The sequence below is a fragment of the Poromitra crassiceps genome (assembly GCF_964638095.1).
Source record: "Poromitra crassiceps genome assembly, chromosome: 23".
In the NCBI taxonomy this organism is placed as follows: domain Eukaryota; kingdom Metazoa; phylum Chordata; class Actinopteri; order Beryciformes; family Melamphaidae; genus Poromitra; species Poromitra crassiceps.
In genome coordinates, this window is record NC_139639.1 from 15,679,174 (window position 1) to 15,699,099 (window position 19,926).

Genomic DNA, 19,926 nt, shown 5'->3' on the forward strand with positions numbered 1-19,926 from the left:
TGCTGTCTGTCTGGCCGTCTGTCTGTCTGTCTGTCTGTCTGTCTGTCTGTCTGTCTGTCTGTCTGTCCGTCCGTCATCTGTCTGTCTGTGTCCCCTGGACATCCAGACTGGTTTAGCAGAAATCAGATCAGACTAAGAAGGTCATATGACACGCAATCTGTGTGACATTTACATACACTGTATGTATATCCGGTAAATCCCATAATCATGTTTTATTCATTCAGAATGAACATCACAGACATTAGATTAATTCCCATGTCACACTCCAAACGCCACCTCGCAGGCACCACTCACTCACTCACTCACTCACTCACTCACTCTCACTCACTCTCTCACTCACCCAGCAACATTCACTTTGTAGAGCTGTCCTCTAACCAGCTAAAAAAATCTCCTACAATGGCCCTAATACTCTTCCGTACTAATGAAAGTTTACATGGAAAATGTTTTTTCCCCCTTTCTTTTTTCCTGGACAGCATCAAATAAAATGCAGAGCATTTTCCTAATCTTTTCTAATCATTAGTCTAAACCCGTCTAAACGTAGACGTGTAAGCGCTCTCACCTAATAGTGATGATCTGGCCAAAATCCAGCTCATAGTTATTGACTTGAGCGATGAAGATGGCGGCCACGGCCTCGTAGAGGGCGGTGCCGTCCATGTTGATGGTGGCGCCCACGGCAGCACGAAGCGGATGATGCGTCTGTCGATGTGGTTGTTCTCGAGGAGGCACTTGAAGGTGATAGGCAGAGTGGCAGAGCTGCAGCGGAAAACAGACGTAATGATGTAATCAGCAGTTAAGACACTGACCGTCGTGATTCACAGGCATGCTTTTCAATCACACCTGAGTCACGTCGTGTCACTGTGAGTGGTTATCATTCCAGGCAGCTGTAGCAGCCATGTTGATATAGAGCTACACGAAGTGTACTGTACCACGAAGACATGGCTGACCAATTTAAGGGCCCGTGGGTCAAACTTGGCCCACGCTCAGTTTGTTTTGGCCCTCCATGGTTTTGACGGAAAAGTAAAAAAAAACGGGGCCAATTTTACTGTTTTTCAGAGGCTGTGGTGGGTTCATTTTTAACGCTAGCTTGATGTTACTTTTGCCATTATGAAACTAGAAGACATTAGATTTAGGATGTAAATGGTCTATAAAATAATATAATGTAATGTCATTTCACATAACATCCAAATGTATTTTTGGCCCACTGCCATCCCTCCAGATTAATTTTGGCCCTTCATAGGAAAGAATTGGGCACCTCTGCACTAAGAGATGCATTAAACGCCCAGATTGTCCAAATAATATGGTCTTTCCTTAACCCCATGGATGGAGGTCAAGGGGGTGGATGGAGCTAGAACATGCTGTGTTGTTGGAGGCGTGTTATTACAATCATGGAAAAAGACCAATAGCCTATACATTACATTACGTCATCACACCTACACCTACCATACAAGTATCAAATCCAGAGAGAGTCACCATCAGAGTTTGGCATTGAAAGGTGAAATCTCATACAAACTCATTTCAATCAATGTTCTTTTCATTGTTCTGTCGTGCAAGGATCGTATATTTCTCCTTGGCTGCTATTGAGTGTTGAACATTGAAAGTAACCTTCGGACACCTTTGGCTGCTTTTGGCGATACAGAGGCTACAAAAGGAGAATGTACAGTCCTTTAACTGCAGAGTGGGAAGTGACTCATTGGAGGCTGTGCGTCTACCTGGAGGAGGTTGCCAGGGAGATGAGCAGGGCCTGCAGGATGCCCCTGATGTACACGATGGGGCTCTTCTTGGTGATGAAGAAGTACATGGCTGGGAGGATGAAGAGGCCGTGCAGCACCAACCCCATTACCACCGTGATGGCGTAAAAGCCCAGCTTCTTCCCCATGGCCGACGGGTCGTCCATCTCCAGGATCTTACCGGCCACCAGGAACACAATCCCAAAGGGGAAATACCTGGCAGGGAGGGAGAGAAGGAAGGAAGGAAGGAAGGCTGCATGTTCAGTCATCGACAGCTGTGGCATCTGGTTTTCTCAGACTGCTGTTCCTTTCACATTGTCCAGTTTCAATAATGATGCTGCGTCTACTAAGACTGGACACTACTAATCATGAATGCAGTGACAAACCATCTGAGTAGTAAAAGTAGGAGGTAGAAATCATAAAAACTAGGAGAAATCAGACATTGGGAGTGTAGTTTTTGGTTAGACATTTGCTCCCTGTCACCAGTAGCAGATGAAATTGTGAATGCAACATTGTAAAATGATTACTCCAGCCTCCTAAAGCATCTCACAAATGTATGTATTTGTTCAAAATATAAAAGTCCGCAGATGTTTGACTGTGGTGTTTAGTTGCAAGTTCTGGCTCTTACCAGATGACAATGGCGACAATCTTTAAAACAGCCTCGTTCAAACTCTGACAGAAGTTGACCAAAGCGGTTCCATTGGGCCCCATTCTACCCAGCATTATACCTGCATAGAACAGAAAGCAAGATAAGGTGCTACTTCCTGTTGAAGCCATACATCATGCATCTAGAACGACGGAGTAAATAAAAAGCAGAGTATCAGTGAGGAGTTTATTTGCGAAAACAGATCAATTATTTTGATTTTTTTATTTCACTTTACTGTTGGAAGGTTCTGAAATTTGTCTTGCATCCCAAGACACTGTTTCTCATAAAAACACATTTAAACAATCAAGAAAACAACAAATGCTACAACATATATGGCATGGTGTGTGTGTGTGTGTGTGTGTGTGTGTGTGTGTGTGTGTGTGTGTGTGTGTGTGTGTGTGTGTGCGTGCGTGCGTGCGTGCGTGCGTGCGTGCGTGCGTGTGTGTGGAATCCAGGCCAGCCACTTACCCATGGTGGCAGAGAAAATGACAATCCCCAGGACGTTCATGCCTTCGCTGGTGCCCGGCGACGTTTCTATGATGACATCAGGCGGCGGCGTGAGATCCAGGGAGAAGTTCTGGATGTCGGTGCCGTTGTCGTCCTGGATGCCGTAGATGAAGAGCCTCCGTGTGGTGGTCTCATCCAGGAGCTGGGCCAGCGTGGGCATGGGCCTGGGCACCGGGGTGCTCTTTGTACGATACTTAGAAGCAAAACACACAGCAAGGCCCTCGCGTCAGCACAGTTAAACAGGAGCAACTGTGTTCAGAGCAGCCGATTGTCTCATGGCTAAGAGCCAGAGATTTCTGGTGGTATTTGAATGCACAGTTCCTTTGAAGCAAAGACCCAAACGATTTCTACATGGTATTCTCAACTCGAAAACATTGGTATATTGTTTGTATTTTGAACATGTTTTCCGATTTTGGTTGTGAAATAGCCCATGTTACATTTCAACTACACCAGGCTACATAAGACAACACCTAAACTTCTGCTTACCTGTTGAAAAGTAGCTTGGACCAAGTTGGCTGGGAACATGTTGCTAGGGAAGAAGAAAAAATAGACACATGTTAAAATGGTTTATTGAGTGGCAGGTGGGAAGATGGAAGCAGCTATCATACTGATTATTATTATGGAGGATATTAGACTTTTCCTTGACCTTTCAGACTAATAAAAAACCAAAAGGCTACTACCTCCTACTCACATGACTAGTGACATTAACGTTAGCTGTCCATCATTCACTATATGAGGCTTGAAATCTGCAGGGATTCGATGTTTTGAAGTATCTGAGAGACGTGATGCTGCTTTATACTCTGGCATGCTGTGACCTGCCATATGGATCTGCGTTGGCTTTGAACTGAATTCTTTCTTGAATTATTTGGAGGCCGCAAGACACTCGTGTTCGAAATGAGTGAGAACGTGCAAACCAGCTGATATCAAGGCTCTGCTCTGTGTTATGCAGCCTGTCCATGTACAGTAATGTAACCTGCAGAGCTGAACACCAGCATACACCTCAATCAAAGGGAATACATCCCTGGGAAATATGCATTGCACTGCATGGCATTGGCTGGAAATCCCTAATGTCACTGGGAAACATCAGACAATCTGTTTTCAAAAGCGACATTTCAAGATTATGGAGATGGAGATATATATATATATATATATATATATATATATATATATATATATATATATATATATATATATAGATATAGAGAGAGAGAGAGAGAGAGATCTCCAACCCACCGAGCAACTCAAAACAAGAGTGAATACCAACAGAAGAATATTGCAGGGGATTTTGGCAAAAAAAACAATGGGGCGCTACCCACACGGTTAGCTGTGTTGCTCATTCCATGAATGCATGATCCTTACAAGTTGTACTTGGTTGGAAAGGTGACTAATCAGGCTTTCCAACGATAATAAAATACAATACCAATTGGTATTATTAAAGGGGAGAAATAATCGACCGAAATAACGGTCGATATATATATACAGTATATATAAAAGCATGACAGATTTACCATAAAGACATATGGCAAAGATATACAACAACTGCATAAAAATCCTATGGACAGTCAGTGTGTATTCTACATGGATTTCACGACTTAGCCACTTAGTTGATCCTACATCTAAGGCCTAATGAACCACTCTCTGTGGATCAGAAGTGGACACTGACCCCAATGCCCCTAATAGAATCAAGTATGACAGGTCATACATACTGTACTCATTATGCTTAACACACCCGCGCGCGCACACACACACACACACACGCACACACACACACACACACACACACACACACACACGAGTAGGCACTCAGGCACATTTGTAACTGCACACATATACAGCGGCATGATAGATGAGGACTCTAAAGAAGCTTTGTGAGATAAATCCAAAGCACAGCTGTGCTCTGTAACATGCGCACACACCTACACACACAAAACACACGCAGGCACAAACACACACGCACACGCGCAGGCACACACACACACACACGCGCGCGCGCGCGCGCGCGTGCAGGCACAAACACACACGCACACGCGCACGCGCACACACACACACACACAGACCCCATGGCTGCTGCCACATGCTCAGTATGGAGGTGGATTTCATAAGCTTGGGCAGATCTATTTTTTTCCTCTTTTCCAGTTCTAATTGCAAGGGAATGGTTCAAACCTAATTAGCACGATTTGTTTTTCTGCTATTGAAACGTATTCAGCATTCATACGTTTTCAAAAACATAGGCTACCGATTTCAAAAGAAGCTGAAAATATCATTAACTGTTAAACAGAGAAACATCTATCAATGAAATACACGACTGGGACAATTTAGACACTATTTCATAGTTCAATGTGCATTTGTGCATTAACTATAGCCTACTATCAAGAAAAAATCATCTCTGAACAGGGCTGTAGGCTATAGCTAGTTGGGCTGCTGACATTAGCCCAGTGATACTCAACTTGCGGCCCAGGGGCCAGATGCGGCCCGTAATAGGGTGCAGAGCGGCCCCCTGACTAGTATCTAATTCACAATGAAAACTTAACGTTAAATAAAGTTTGACTGAACTCCAGATAAATTGTCAAATATGGATGCCAGCTTGCCGCCCAGGCACTAAGTGGCCCCTCGGGCAAAGCAAGTTGAGTAACCCTGCATTAGCCTGTAGCTCACTGACTGATTGTCACACTGACACACTGGCTCTTGGGCCTGGCAGTCGTGTCTGTGTCTGGCACTGACCCAGGTTCACCTCACCACACCAATCCCACCCTTCAGCAGCGCTAATTAGCTTAGCTCAATAACCCATTGGCACACGAGGCCCGAGGCGTTATGGAGCAGTCCCCCTCCAGACCTCACGTAGCTCGAGGACATTTACAACATACCAGGCATTAAGGTCACTTTCAATTACGCTCCTGAGGTCAAAACACCTGTATTCAAGGTGCCATTATTCAGAAACCCCAACACCCCGAAACGGCATGGGACACAGACACTCTAGTAGCAAGGAGGCTAAACCGATATGGGATCTATGGTCTGTCTTCATCCTTCGGCCACGCGAGTGGTCGGGATTCCCTGTGCAACTTGCTTCCATACGGCACGGTTCTGCATCGCTGCACTCAGGTCCTCAATGACGATACCGGTATCGTGTGCAATGACATCCAGGGATGTAGACTCATTCTGAAGGAATGGAAGTCCTCTTCACCTTCTTTTCAGGTGTGGCTGATGGACATGCTCTCTGTTATACAGATGGAGAAACCAGGTCCCTGAGAACCAACACGCTTGGCAGGTTCTCAACTATCTGGGACCCGTTTTTGGCCTACTTTGACGAGGTTAAGAATGACCAGCAACTGAGGTAGGGGGTGACGGGTGGGTCGCCCGGCTTGTGTCGCATGGGCCCCGTGTGTGCGATCCCATGCACATAGTCTCTTGCAAGCACAGAGGCACCTTATGCAGCTGATAGCACCATGTTGTAATGTTGAATGTTGATGATGTAGCCTACCGTATGTTTTTGATTTTGTGTGTGACTGACCCACCAAGGTGGGTGAGATGTTGTGCAGGGGCACCCTGCAGGGTCAGTCACTATAGGGCATCTCTTAAGGCATCGGGAGGGAGGTTTTCTCACTGCACAGCACGACCACCAGCTATACCGTTACACCTTACTCCATCCATAAGGTGACCAGACGCCCCCGATTTTCGGGGACAGTCCTCGTTTTTGGTGACCTGTCCCCGGCTGGAGCTTAACCCGAAAATGTCCCAGATTTTCTACTCCTCGTCCGCGGCCGACATAACTCTTTGTAGGCACCAGCGGGCAGATTTTTAAAGCTAGAGCGAATACTTATATCATATGAAACTAGAAGACATAGGCATCCATTAGTCTATGTCATGCTAGCTTGTTGGGAAGGGGGCTAAATAATGTTCCAAAGTTAGGAAAAATGTTGTGGTTGGAATTCTAGTGAACATAAATTATTACCCTTTTTGCTGGGGAACCCCTGGAACCCCCTCAAGGACCCCTGGGGGGCCCTGGACCCCAATTGGTGAACCATTATGGTTTAAAGTATCAACTGACCTCACTCTGAGTTTATACAGTAAAGAGAGAAAAGTGTCTGCGGCCCCTTACCGAATGAGATCCAGCAGGGCGTCAGCGGAGCTCATGATTGGCTTTCCGCTGTCCTCAGAGTCCTCTTTCTGAGCGGCGCCGCCCGGGTGGATGATGGAGACCATGACGATGCCCACCACCACGGCCACAAAGGTGGTCCACAGGTAGTAGGAGATGGTCATGATGCCCAGGCGGCTGGAGCACTTGGCGTCCAGGGCGGCCAGGCCCGACATCAAACTGACGTGTGGAGACAGACATCAGAGACAGGAAGAGACAGAGACAACACAGAGAGACAGAGGGATATTTGTCTTATTATGAATCATTACAAGGACAACCTCAGGCCACTGTTAGAGTGAATAAGGGAGAAACTGTGATAACTTGATTTGTTCTATGTGGGTTCAGAAGCACAGAGCTGACTTAGGTTTTTTTTTTTTTTTTTTTTAATTGGCTGAGTTTCCCTCAGCTTCCAAGCAAACGGACAACAACTGAATTGACATGCTATTGCAGACATTTATTCACTTAGCCTACTATTCGTCTGCACTCAAAACATTAGTTGAAAGAAGAAATAATTCTCATTGAGATTAGGTTCACCAGTGGAGGGCTTTTAGTGTGCTGGTGCAGCAGTGAGGAAGGTAAATAAATTAAGAACTAATTGTTGTTTACAAGCAAGAGGTAAAATGCCTTTTGTTTGGAAAGTGAGAGAAAGGAGTGTGGGGGGGGGGGGGGGGGGTAATCATTACCATCACCGTCATCATAATAATACATTCAACTTATATAGCGCTTTTCTAGGTAATCAAAGTCGCTTTACACACAGAGTAAAATCATTTAATAGTACATTTATAATAGTAAAATAAATAGAAAATAAGTGATGGGGTTAGCAGGTGAAGGCGAGTGTGAAGAGGTGGGTCTTGAGGGCCTGTTTGAAAGATGGCAGGGTGTTTGCTTGACGGATGTGGAGTGTTCCAGAGGGAGGGTGCAGCGACTGAGAAGGCCCTGTCGCCCCAGGTCCGAAGCTTGGTCGTGGGCATCGTCAAGCAATTGGTGTCTCCGGACCTAAGGATGCGAGTGGGGGTGTGGCGGGGGAGGAGACCGGAGAGGTAGGGCGGGGCCAGGTTGTTTAGGGCTTTGTAAGTGGTGAGTAGTATTTTGAAGTTCATCCTATATTTGACTGGGAGCCAGTGGAGGTCATGAAGGACAGGGGTGATATGGTCTCGGCGGCGGGTGGAGGTGAGGAGGCGGGCAGCAGAGTTCTGAACCTATTGAAGTTTATTGAGGATTTTGTTGGGTGAGCCGTAGAGGATGCTATTGCAGTAGTCAAGTCTGGAGGTTATGAGGGCATGGATGAGGGTTTCAGCAGCGGAGAACGACAGGAAGGGGCGGAGGCGAGCGATGTTCCTGAGATGAAAGAAGGCGGTTTTGGTGACATGGTTGGCGTGGGGAAGGAAGGAGAGGGTGGGGTCAAGGATGAGGCCGAGGTTGCGGACTTGGGTGGAGGGGGTGATGTTGGAGCCGTCGATGTTAAGTGTAAAGTCCTGAGCAGAGCGGGTGAGGGAGTTTGGGCCAATGATGAGGATTTCAGATTTATTGCAGTTGAGTTTGAGAAAGTTCTCTTGCATCCAGGATTTTATGTCGGTAAGGCAGGCGGAGAGGGTGGAGTGGGTGGCTGGAGTGATGGTTTTGGAGGAGAGGTATAGTTGAGTGTCGTCGGCGTGGAAACGGAGGCCGTGGCGGCGGAGGATGTGACCAAGGGGGAGGATGTACAGGATGAAGAGTAGGGGACCGAGCACTGAACCTTGGGGGTTGAGTGCTCATCATCATCATCATCATCATCATCATCATCATCATCATCATCAGAAGTAACAAGGAGCGTCTGGGTAGTGTAGAGGTGAAAGCACTCGCCTACCACCGCGTAGAGACCAGGTTCAATTCTCGGCAGCGGTATTTCCGCCTTGGTCAGACGTTCCTACAGACACAATTGGCCGTGTCTGTGGGTGGGAAGCCGGTGGGGTATGAGTTCTGGTCGCTGCACTAGCGCCTCCTCTGGTCAGGTGGGCGCCTGTTCGGAGGGGAGGGGAGGGGAACTGGGGGAATAGCATGATCCTCCCATGCACGCGCTACGTCCTGGCAGTGAAATGATCTGTCAGGTGAGAAGAAGAAGAAGCGGCTGGCAACTTGCACATGTATCGGAGAAAGCATGTGCTATAGCCTACTCTACACAGCTCTCCCCAGATCGGTTGAGGAGGTGGAGCAACGGCCAGGACAGCAGGGGGAATTACAATTTGTTGAGAAAATCTATTAAAAATAAATAAATAAATGACTAAATAAATAAAGTAACAAGGAGACAGGCTACAATATAAAACGGCTACTAGTTTGCAGAAGGCAACAGAAAAAGCACAATTAAAACAGTAATGCCACATCAGCAGTTTGTTCCTGTAGGTCTGATGTCGGGTATAGAACTACAGTATATGAACAGTGAATGGAAAGGCGGCTGGATAATGCCTCACTGACCTGCCAGTGACCTGGGCTCATAGTCCCACCCCCTGATGAGATGAACAAGCTCGTCACGGAAATGAAGCCTCAATCTGGGACGTTTGTGGTCAGTATAGAATAGTTACAATGTAGTCTATATAATGTTACAATATGTAGCACATGGCACTCGGCTGCAGGTATAGGGTTTAACCAAAACATGTATGCACCTATGGCAGATGTGATGGGTGTTGTTTGGGTGCTATCTTTTTAAGCTATACTATAATTATTTTATCATTCAACTGTGACATGTAGGCTATTTTTAAATGTGACATCAACCTCATCTGACAACAGATGGAAATTAGCCTGGCGGCGAAAGCTGGCATATAATCATTTGGTTTTTAAATGTTGATTAATATGCGCTGTCCTTAATAAATAAATAAATAAATACATCACAAATCACATCAGATCATGTAGATGCATCTTGAAAGGTAACAGTTGCTAATGGAGAAAATAATCCCCTGACTTTAATTGTACTTCAAAATGTAGGACCATATTTCACCAACATAACACTAAATGTGACCGGAAACTTGCTTAGCTGTCCAATCGGATTCATTGTATTCCCATGATGTCTGATCTCATTGGCTGTCATTTGATTGTAATGGCCTGGACCTTCAATTTACAGTAAGTTCACTCACTCACTCACTACAGCTGCCATCATCATCCCTGCCTCCAGGCTCCACTGAACTTTAGCTTAGTTTAAGATGCACAGTTCAAAGGGATCCCGTGAGAGTTTGAATTTTAATCTGTTATTTTTCTTCACCAGGCACATGTCACATTATGCAAGAAAAGTTCCCCCGGTTTTCCTTCATCTGCCATAGAATTGGATTGCTATAGGAATTCTCCTTGAAATGAAGCAAATGAGAGTCACCATGCTGTGACAAGCGTCTTTTGAATAAAAACATCATGCCAAGATTCAAAAGATCAAAGTAATCACTCAAGCATTTCACTACCAATGGCACAAGAGGTGAGACTTAGATAGGGATTGTGAATTTTATGATTTCTCTTGATGATCCACTTCGTGTGTATATGAGGCGTCATGCCAGGATAAACACAACTTTAGTCACACTAAAGTCACACATCGGCTCCAAAGCCCGCTTCAGATCATAAAGCACGTCTGCCATCTGAAGATGGCGGCTTCTGAAGTAAAGCTCAGTAAACCTGTTACTAAACCGGAGAAGCCCTTATATAAGAGACGGCCACAGCTGTCTCAGATAAGGCAATCTCTGACACTGAGAAAATGTTGCATACGGTATATAGAAAGAGCAGACGCCGTCAAAGCCGTGAATGAAAATGCTCTATCTAAGCTTTTCTGTCTTTCTTAGTGGCTCTGTCTCTTTGTCTGTCGGTCTGTCTGTCTCCTCTCTCTTTCTACACAACTGTAATTTAATTTACATTCAAATGGACAGCTCAATCTCCAGTTCACATTCTTCCCAGCAAGGTTGTGTGGCATTCTTTTTCATTTCTTTAAAAAAAGTAACAGTACACTTTTTAGCCAGTTTGGAGAAATAAAATACAGTAAGATGTTGAAATATTGGGATGACAAGCCAGTGAATATAGGCAGTGTGTGTGTGTGTGTGTGTGTGTGTGTGTGTGTGTGTGTGTGTGTGTGTGTGTGTGTGTGTGTGTGTGTGTGTGTGTGTGTGTGTGTGTGTGTGTGTGTGTGTGTGTGTGTGTGTGTGTGTGTGTGTGTGTGTGGGTGTGGGTGAGAGAGAGAGAGAGAGAGGGAGAGAGAGATCTTACTCTATTTCTTGGGCTGCATGGTGACAAGATTTGCCCCCTGTCCAAAGTGTAATCTGCCTTGGTTTCACACCTGTCTGGATGTGGTTGCTGAATCTTCCCATGCTGCCCCTCATCCCACCATCCCTCCCTTCATCCCACATCACCAGGTGGGATTCGATTTCCTTTGAGTCCTGCACTCACACGGGGGATGAGCCAATCAAATCCAGATGTTTGAGCTGGAAACATCGTTACATGACATGACAGGAGTAGTATAATCCATGTACTTAAAGACCACTATCTGCTTCTAGGCAGGAAATAGTTTGGCTCTCTATGGCCTGAAAATGGCACTTCTGGCTGCACCACAATCTGTCAAATGCAGGTGTTTCACTGCATTTGGCAGCATCAAATGCTTTGCAATCACAGTTAGTAGAGATGGCTGATCTCTCTCTCTCTCTCTCACACACACACACACACACACACACACACACACACACACACACACACACACACACACACACACACACACACACACACACACACACACACACACACACACACACACACACACACACAGAGAGAGAGAGAGAGGAGACAGTCTCACATACAAAATCAAACCACATACTGAAAAAATGACATTTGGCAGCGCAGCACAGCACAGCACAGCACAGCACAGCACAGCACAGCACAGCACAGCACAGCACACAGCACAGCACAGCACAGCACAGCACAGCAGCACAGCACAGCACACAGCAGAGCACAGCACAGCACAGCACAGCACAGCACACAGCAGCACAGCACACCACACAGCACAGCACAGCACAGCACTCAGCACAGCACAGCACAGCACAGCACAGCACAGCACAGCACAGCACACAGCACAGCACAGCACAGCAGAACATTGATATTCTGGGAAATGGCAGAGAAACGACAAAGACAAATGACACCACAGCGCTTTAGAAAACCTACAACCATACACCCTAATTGAATGAATTTAGCATAGTCCTCTCCAATAAAGTCCATAACTGGTCTCCAGACTGAGAAAACCCATTGATATCTCCTTGGAGAACATGAGTGAGCCTTTCCAGTGGGAGAAGTTGTAATACATTACTAAGCCAACTTGAGGCAGATGGTTTGAAATCATCTAGCCAACACTGTAAGATTGATAACCGTGCACAGTACCACAAAATACTAATAATTATCTTATATCTGTTTAATTCAGGTGAGGCAGTAGTAGTCCTCTACATTATAGTAGAGGATTAAGCTCAATAGGACAGCGTGTTATGGATGAGACTTGATTACCAATTTCACTCCAAAAGATGGACATTATGCCCTAGTGGACATTAAGATGACAATATGCTCTATAATATCACATAAACTCCCCTACACTCACTGTCTGTTTGATAGAGAAGAGTCAATGCTATGGATCTGCGTCTATTCCAGTCAGGTCTCCCCATTAGTCAAACAAATCACTGCTTTTTAATACAGTATTTAATCGATTAGCAGGTGTAAAATGCCCTGACTGACAGTAAAGAGGCTATATATTGTATGCTATATTGATTGAAGATGCAAAGCTGTAATGTGCAGTGTACGAAAAGGTCTTTGCAAAATGATGTTTTTAAGATGATCTGGTCTCTGCTCTGTTTTTGTTTTTGAAGGCCAAATCCATTACAGTATCAGCGACACAGTCCACACATATACATAGGAGAGAGAGAGAGAGAGAGAGAGAGAGAGAGAGAGAGCGAGAGAGAGCGAGAGAGAGAGAGAGAGTCCTGAGAGAGAGAGAGAGAGAGCGAGAGAGAGAGAGCGAGAGAGAGAGAGAGCGAGAGAGAGAGAGAGTTAGAGAGAGGTCCAGGTGGGATTGCAGTGCCGGCTCGCCTGCCATGTGAAGCGGCCTGGACGGTGTGGCAGACCAACACGTACAGCAGAGGTGATTTTGGAGCATATGGGGCTTAGAGTCCCTCCCTGCCGCACCTTCACTGAGCCAGAGCATTACAATAATCCCTCCTTCAGACGAAGAAGAGGAGGCTGAGGCTCTGGGATAGAGGGTTTCGGTACCCGAGCCATGTCATGTAATAATAACACGCTGGCATTTGGTTTGAGCGGCCAGATGAGCTTCTGTAGAGCAACTCCAGCAACTCAATATTGTTTTACTTCATGCCCGGTTTCACTGTTTGAAGTGCCAGGATTGATTGTCTCTTATATGTAACACTTGTGTGTGAAAAGCAAATCATAACAAGAACATCTGACGTCTAATGGTGACCATAGTGACGCCACAAGAATTGCAGGGACCCAGTGCAGTTCCGTAAACCTTTTCCCATAATGAAATGAAAACTCCGTAAAACATCTTATTTTTAGCTGGGAGGATCTTTGCCTTTGCTTATTTTTAAGGCAGCAAAATGCCATTCCCCTGAGACCCCATGTTGCAGTTTAATTGAGTTGAACAGGAATCAGCACCACGGACAGCGTCATGGAGGAACGTCTGTGCGTCACCATGATGACTCACTGCTCTGATTTCTACTAACACTGCTCACCTGTGTGGGCTCCTGACAGAGCAACGCTGAAACCAGCTGCGCCTCAAATTGTTCCACCTCCCTTTTCACCCCTGAAATTTTAGAATTGTATTTTTATAGGAAATAAAGTCTATTTTTGATCATTGCAAGATCAAGTCCGAGTCCTCATATTTGCACCGCACCCCATGAGTTAAAACAGCCTTGCGACAGAGGTGTCGGTAGAGGACAAACCTGCAGTTTTGAACATTATATGTTGTTTGTGGGAAAAGGCATCAAATGCATGTCAAGCTATGTCAATAATTAATGCAAATCTACTCAGAGGCTCTAGTCATTTATAGATATTTGGCAGGACTTTATACAGTTGTCATCAGCCAGCTGTCAGACAGCTGTCATTGCTATCCATTTCCATGCATCCATCAACAGCCTTGGCAAACCCTCGTCCAATCTTGCAAAAATGTGTTTTCGAACTATATACGGAGTCATTAAAATATTCGTTTTTATATAGATTTAATGAGCTTTTTGGGCTGGGCTATATTTGTGTGTCATTGCAGTCGGTCAGAAAGGGACATATCACCTCTCTGCCCTGCTGTACCCTGTCTGCCTGTGTATCTGCCCACCGGTATTAAGAAAACCAATTCTCTGTATAACAACATGTTCATCCAACTTCATTGCCAGCAGGAAATGTCCTCATATTAAGCCAAAGTACGCTCCCCAGAAAGAGCAAACAACAATAACAGCTTTTAAGGAGAGTATAGACAAACCAGGCATGGAAAAAGCAAACATGCCAGAGAACAAAAAATAGACAATCACATGGTGAAATTGAAAGCTACAAGAATGACACAAAATCCATGCATTGTGTGGGTGTTTATAATGTTATTGTACTGTAAATGTAGAAAAACAGTCAATCTAATGGTTTCAACTCTACAACATAAACATTCCAAATTCCCTCCTCTTGCAGTGTTTCCTTGTACAATAACTGACAGGACATAAGCTATGTCCCAATCTATTCCCTAGAAACCGTCTATACCAGAGGTGGGAGGCGGGCCTCCCCGGGGGCCACCAAGCAGTTTCTGGGGAGGCTCAGTGAATGGAAGTGAAACAAATCTTACATTCGTTATCAAAGGAGATCACAAATAGCCTATAAATGCGTGTGATTTGGTTAAGGAGATAGTTCAGACATACATTTTACATTTGACTGTTTTTCCCACTTTCCCAGAGTCAGAAACAAATGAATGTGTTCAGACAATCTTTACGTATTTGGTGTAGTCTGAACTATGTCAAATAGTAGTCTCACTTGCCTATCTTGGCTCAATTGTTGGGGGTGTTTATGGGATCAATTAACACAATCATGATCCCATAGGCATCCAGGAATTGAGCAAGCCTTTTCCAAGCTTTGTCTGGGGGAGGCCCACAGTCTCAGACTTTGAAAACCCCCGGTCTATACATGTCCCAACATTCTGTATCGGTCTGTTGGGAAATATATAGATTTGCTGGGAAATGTATACACGTTACATACAGATCTACAGTGTTTCTACATTTACCATAACATACATTTCTGAGGACTGAGGACCTTCGCCTGTTCTGTATCTGTCATAGGAAAGAATCGCAGCTCTTCCCCACTTTTACTGTTGCAGTCTAAGTGCAGGGTAAAAACAACAACAACAATACAAAGAAGAAGCAGATTGGAGGATATGCTGGAAGACTATGTTCACGTTTCCATTTCTATTCTGTCTAATGGCTTTTAGAGGTTTCAGTGTGTCACACAAACAGCAGGGCGCACTGTTGGAGGAAATGTCCCTATTACATGTGTCCCATTACTGTATTACTGTCTGTATGTTGGGATCTAATCTAATCTCTGATTTATATGTACAGTCTATGGATCTACAGTAATAGAATACAGCCAACAATGTGTAGGCACATCTCAATCAGATTCACACACTGTAGTATTTTTCCCCTTAAAGCTTTCAATTATTCATTCAAATACATACACACATAATATGTACTTTCATACACATAGTCTCTCCTCAACATTCAAACCCATGTAGTCTCCCATGACCTCACAGAAATCCTAATCTAACATGTCCTGTCCTCATCAGCAATACCACTGTGTCTATACTATCTCTGACGTTTCATCCCACGTGATGTAATCTCTGTGCCACAACTTACTGCACTGCATTATACTGTGCCTCTGTATCAACTTATCTATTATGATGTCAGCTCTCCGTGTGCGTCATTGCACCCTATAAAACATTGTAACCATCTCTTTCTCTTTGAAGAAATGTATCCCTGCCCATTGTGCTAGTGGCATCTCTTCCTCTCATGAGACCCACAGGCCGTCAGTGTAAATAAGAATTTGTTCTTAATGACTCGCCTGTCTAAATAAAGTAGGGATGCACGATATATCGGCAATCATATCGGTATCGGCCGATGTTAGTCATTTTTTAACATATCGGTATCGGTCCGATGTTGCAATGTTAATATCGGTTATCATTATCAGCCAAATTCTTCACATTGAGATGAAATAATGCAGTAAATCTATGATTTATGGGCTTTTACAAATGTTTTTGAAATAAAGAAATGCATTACTTTTTCAAATTCAGTGTTTACATGTGTTTTTCAGTATGTACAACATTTTATTATCATAGAAATGTGTTTTTATACAGATCATATCGACATCGGTAAATATCGGTTATCGGCCATAATGGCAATGTTAATATCGGTTATCGGCATCGGCCAAAATTTTCATATCGGTGCATCCCTAAAATAAAGGTTAAATAAAAATAAAATAAAACCTTAAAGTTATAATTGCAGGTGAGATCCAAACAGTGTTGCATGTGACATTAGTCAGTTTGTTCGGCCATAGTAACCACCTGTAAAAAGCGGGGGGGGGGGAAATGGCTTGTTATCCTACTTCACAGGAGAGTTGTGGGGAACCTAAAGTAACCTACAGAGTGAATCTATTGTGTTAGCTCCGCCCACTCTGTGTCACCACAGACACCAAGTTCATAAGTGCTGCAATACTGAAGATGCAAAGGCTTCCATCAATGGGCCATAGGCTCAATCACCATTGTGTTAACTCACTATCAGATAGATAGTGACTTAACAGATATTTATTCACATGAAAATCTTTGAGATTACAACTTTATATATATATTCAAGTCAGCCGAATCTCTGACACAATAACTCAAGAACTTTAATTTATTCTACAGCAATCACCATCACAATTGACAGGCGCCCAAGCTCGCCGGGTCACCATGACATCCGGAAAGGGCACAAAAGGGCAGAGAAAGGGCTGCATTAATTAGTGGATTCACTTGTAAAAATCCAATTTTGTTCTCCTTTCAGAATGCACAGGGAATTATCAAGCAACCAGTTGACTGGCAGACTGAAGGCCAGAATGTTCAATTGTAAATTACATGACTTGATTGGCAAAAACTGGTGATTAGAAAGTGAGTGTGGCTTCAGAATGCTAAATGGTAAATGGACTGTATTTATAGAGCACGTTTTTATTTTATTACCCAAAGCGCTCTTTACATGAATACCTCACATTCACCCATTAACACTCACATTCACTCATTGACCGTGACCGATGGCATCTAATACATTAGCCATCTCCACTGTCAAGTCATTTACACTACAAGACTTCACACAAATACTAACCACACGTTACCAGGCTCTTCTTGGCGAGAAAGAGCCTGGCCTCCGTTCACAAGTGATTTTGTCACCCTGCCTGTTTCCGGCCTAGAGCCCGCCCTAGACAGGAAACAACAGCGGAAATAGCTCGTTAACTTGACAATTAGACACGAATCAGAAAATAAAACGGCAAACAACAAAACAAAAGATGGACGTACCGAACGAAGTTTTTGAAGAAGTTCTTGTAGAAACATCGCAGATTCACAATATCACATATTTTAAGCCAATACAGAAGCTTTACTTTTCAAACAATGGCCAGTTGATGGAATAGTTATAGTTGTCTGTCCGCTGTTATCAATAATGGACGATCAAGTACAACAGTTGAAGCATCTCTGCTGCCTGTGCTGGGAAAGAGATGGACATTGATCATAAGATTTCACATGGCGAGTACTCCATTGTCTTTTTTGCTTCCAGAAACCTTCCTCGGCAGTGACTAGAAATGTGCTAACGCTACTATACAACTTGTGCTGTTGTTCTTTTCAGGCTCTAGCTAACGTAACCTCGCTGCGTCAAGCTAACGGCAACAAAGACGTTTTTTAGCGCACTTATTTCCGGTGTTGTTTCCTGTTTCCTTGGTTTACTCCCCCATGACAAAAAGCAGGGTGGAAGGTGCCCAGACTACACAAATACAGATCAAGCCATGCTAGCAAATTATAAAACTGCTCTTCACCTTTGACCTTCAGCTCTTGGCAAAAAGCATCAGTGAAGAAGCATCATGTTTCATGTGTGTGTGTGAGTTGGTGGATAGCGGCTCGTCCAAAACGCAACGTGGTGAAGCAAGCTATCCAGCTTCCACCTTCATGATCCCTTAGTGCCTGCATGGAGGCAGGCAGGCAGGCAGGCACTAGGACGACAGGCTGACAAGACTCGACAGGCCTCCTGCCACAGGAGTGTTTGCCTTGACTGCTCCTAGAGTCCCGCAGGTAAAAAAAGGCTGGGACGGTGCATCAAGCCGGGACAGTTTTTCGGTCCGCCTGCCTGGAACAGTTTTTCGGCCCGCCTGCCTGCCCTGCGGTACACCGCCCTGCATCCGTCCAGCTTTCAGATTAGTTGTAATTAACGTCCCTCGCCTCACGTGCCGCACGCTTGGCAGGATGCCTCGCATGGGATGAGGCGATCGCCTCCTCTGTATGGGGAGTGCAGTGAGTGCACCATACGCACGCACGCACGCGCGCACGCACACACACACACACACACACACACACACACACATATGAGGGACACACACACACACACACACACACACACACACACACACACACGCACGCACCGAGACAGGAGCTGGACTGGATGAGAGAGAGAGAGAGACACAGAGAGAGGGAGAGAGAGAGAGAGCGAGAGAGAGAGAGAGAGAGAGAGAGAGAGAGAGAGGGAGAGAGAGAGAGAGAGAGAGAGAGAGAGAGGGGATTAACTTCTCATCCAGTCTTTGCTGTTGCACAGACTGTAAGTAGCTTATTGCACAGTGCCCTGCATGTAACGGTGCACTTGCATGATTTGTTTTGGGTCGTACATCACTGACCTCATGCACACAGCTCAGGTACATCACTGACCTCTGACCTCATGCACACAGCTCAGGGCTTTGGGCCTAAAATAGTCTGGACTGGAGAATCCAGCCGGCTGTGCGTTTCTAAGAATGCATGAAAGGGCGACAGGTTGACTTTTGCTGTGCAAACAACTACGACGATGCAGTCAAAACCTCATCTACGCTATGTTGTTTCTTTTCACGTGAATCACACCGCCATCAGCCAGAGTGCCAAATCCATCGATTTTACAGGATCTATATTAGGCTATATGAAAAATGTATGACCCTCTATGGCATCATTCACTAACCCCCACCCTGGCTCATTTAGAGTAGAGAGTACACATAAACATAAAGTATGGCGTGGTGACATAGTGGAAATCCATATGATAATGGAAAAGATTTGTACCCCCCCCCCCCCCCCATCTTTCCCATCTTCCCATAACAATATATATCACAAAGGCTCACGCATGCCAAATCTGGGCATGTTCCCAATGTGGGGTTTGGGGCCCACCAGGGGGGTCCCACTATAGTGATGTCACATATTATCACAGATGATGTCATAAATCGCTGATGATGCCATATAAACAGTAATGAGGTCATGAATCACCGATTACATCACGGACCGTGATGGGGATAAAACACTGACAACGTCTCACAGAGCAATTGTGATGTCATCAGCAATTTCCCTCTGGCTGCTTTGTCTTCTTATAGTCGGATAGGATCCCAGCATGACTTTTGACCAACCCCAGTGAATGAATGGGTGTGAACTTGTGTTGATTCAACTTGTTTGGGCATATTTGTAGCCAACAAGAACATTCTGCGTTGCCTGTGATCGTGGCTGCGTTACATTCTGGTCTATTGAGGCTACTGTCGGTGGAGATATTAGTATGATTCATGTAAAATGACATTTCTAGACTAGCAGACTTTGCTCCTTAATTGGAGACTGACACCAAAAGCTGACATTTAAGTGTTGATGCGCTGAAAATATGTCAATGTGC

General features: G+C 44.9%; 1 protein-coding gene across 1 annotated transcript in view; it reads right to left on the minus strand.

Annotated features, from left to right (window-relative positions):
- Window positions 1-19,926, minus strand: part of slc1a7a (solute carrier family 1 member 7a) — a gene marked incomplete at both ends in the record, with an annotated part of 29,122 nt that overhangs the window by 2,514 nt on the left and 6,682 nt on the right. The window contains 7 exon segments of the mRNA XM_083659601.1: window positions 560-671; window positions 674-753; window positions 1,710-1,943; window positions 2,356-2,455; window positions 2,842-3,073; window positions 3,367-3,409; window positions 6,977-7,192. Coding sequence (XP_083515727.1) covers window positions 560-671; window positions 674-753; window positions 1,710-1,943; window positions 2,356-2,455; window positions 2,842-3,073; window positions 3,367-3,409; window positions 6,977-7,192 — 1,017 coding nt within the window.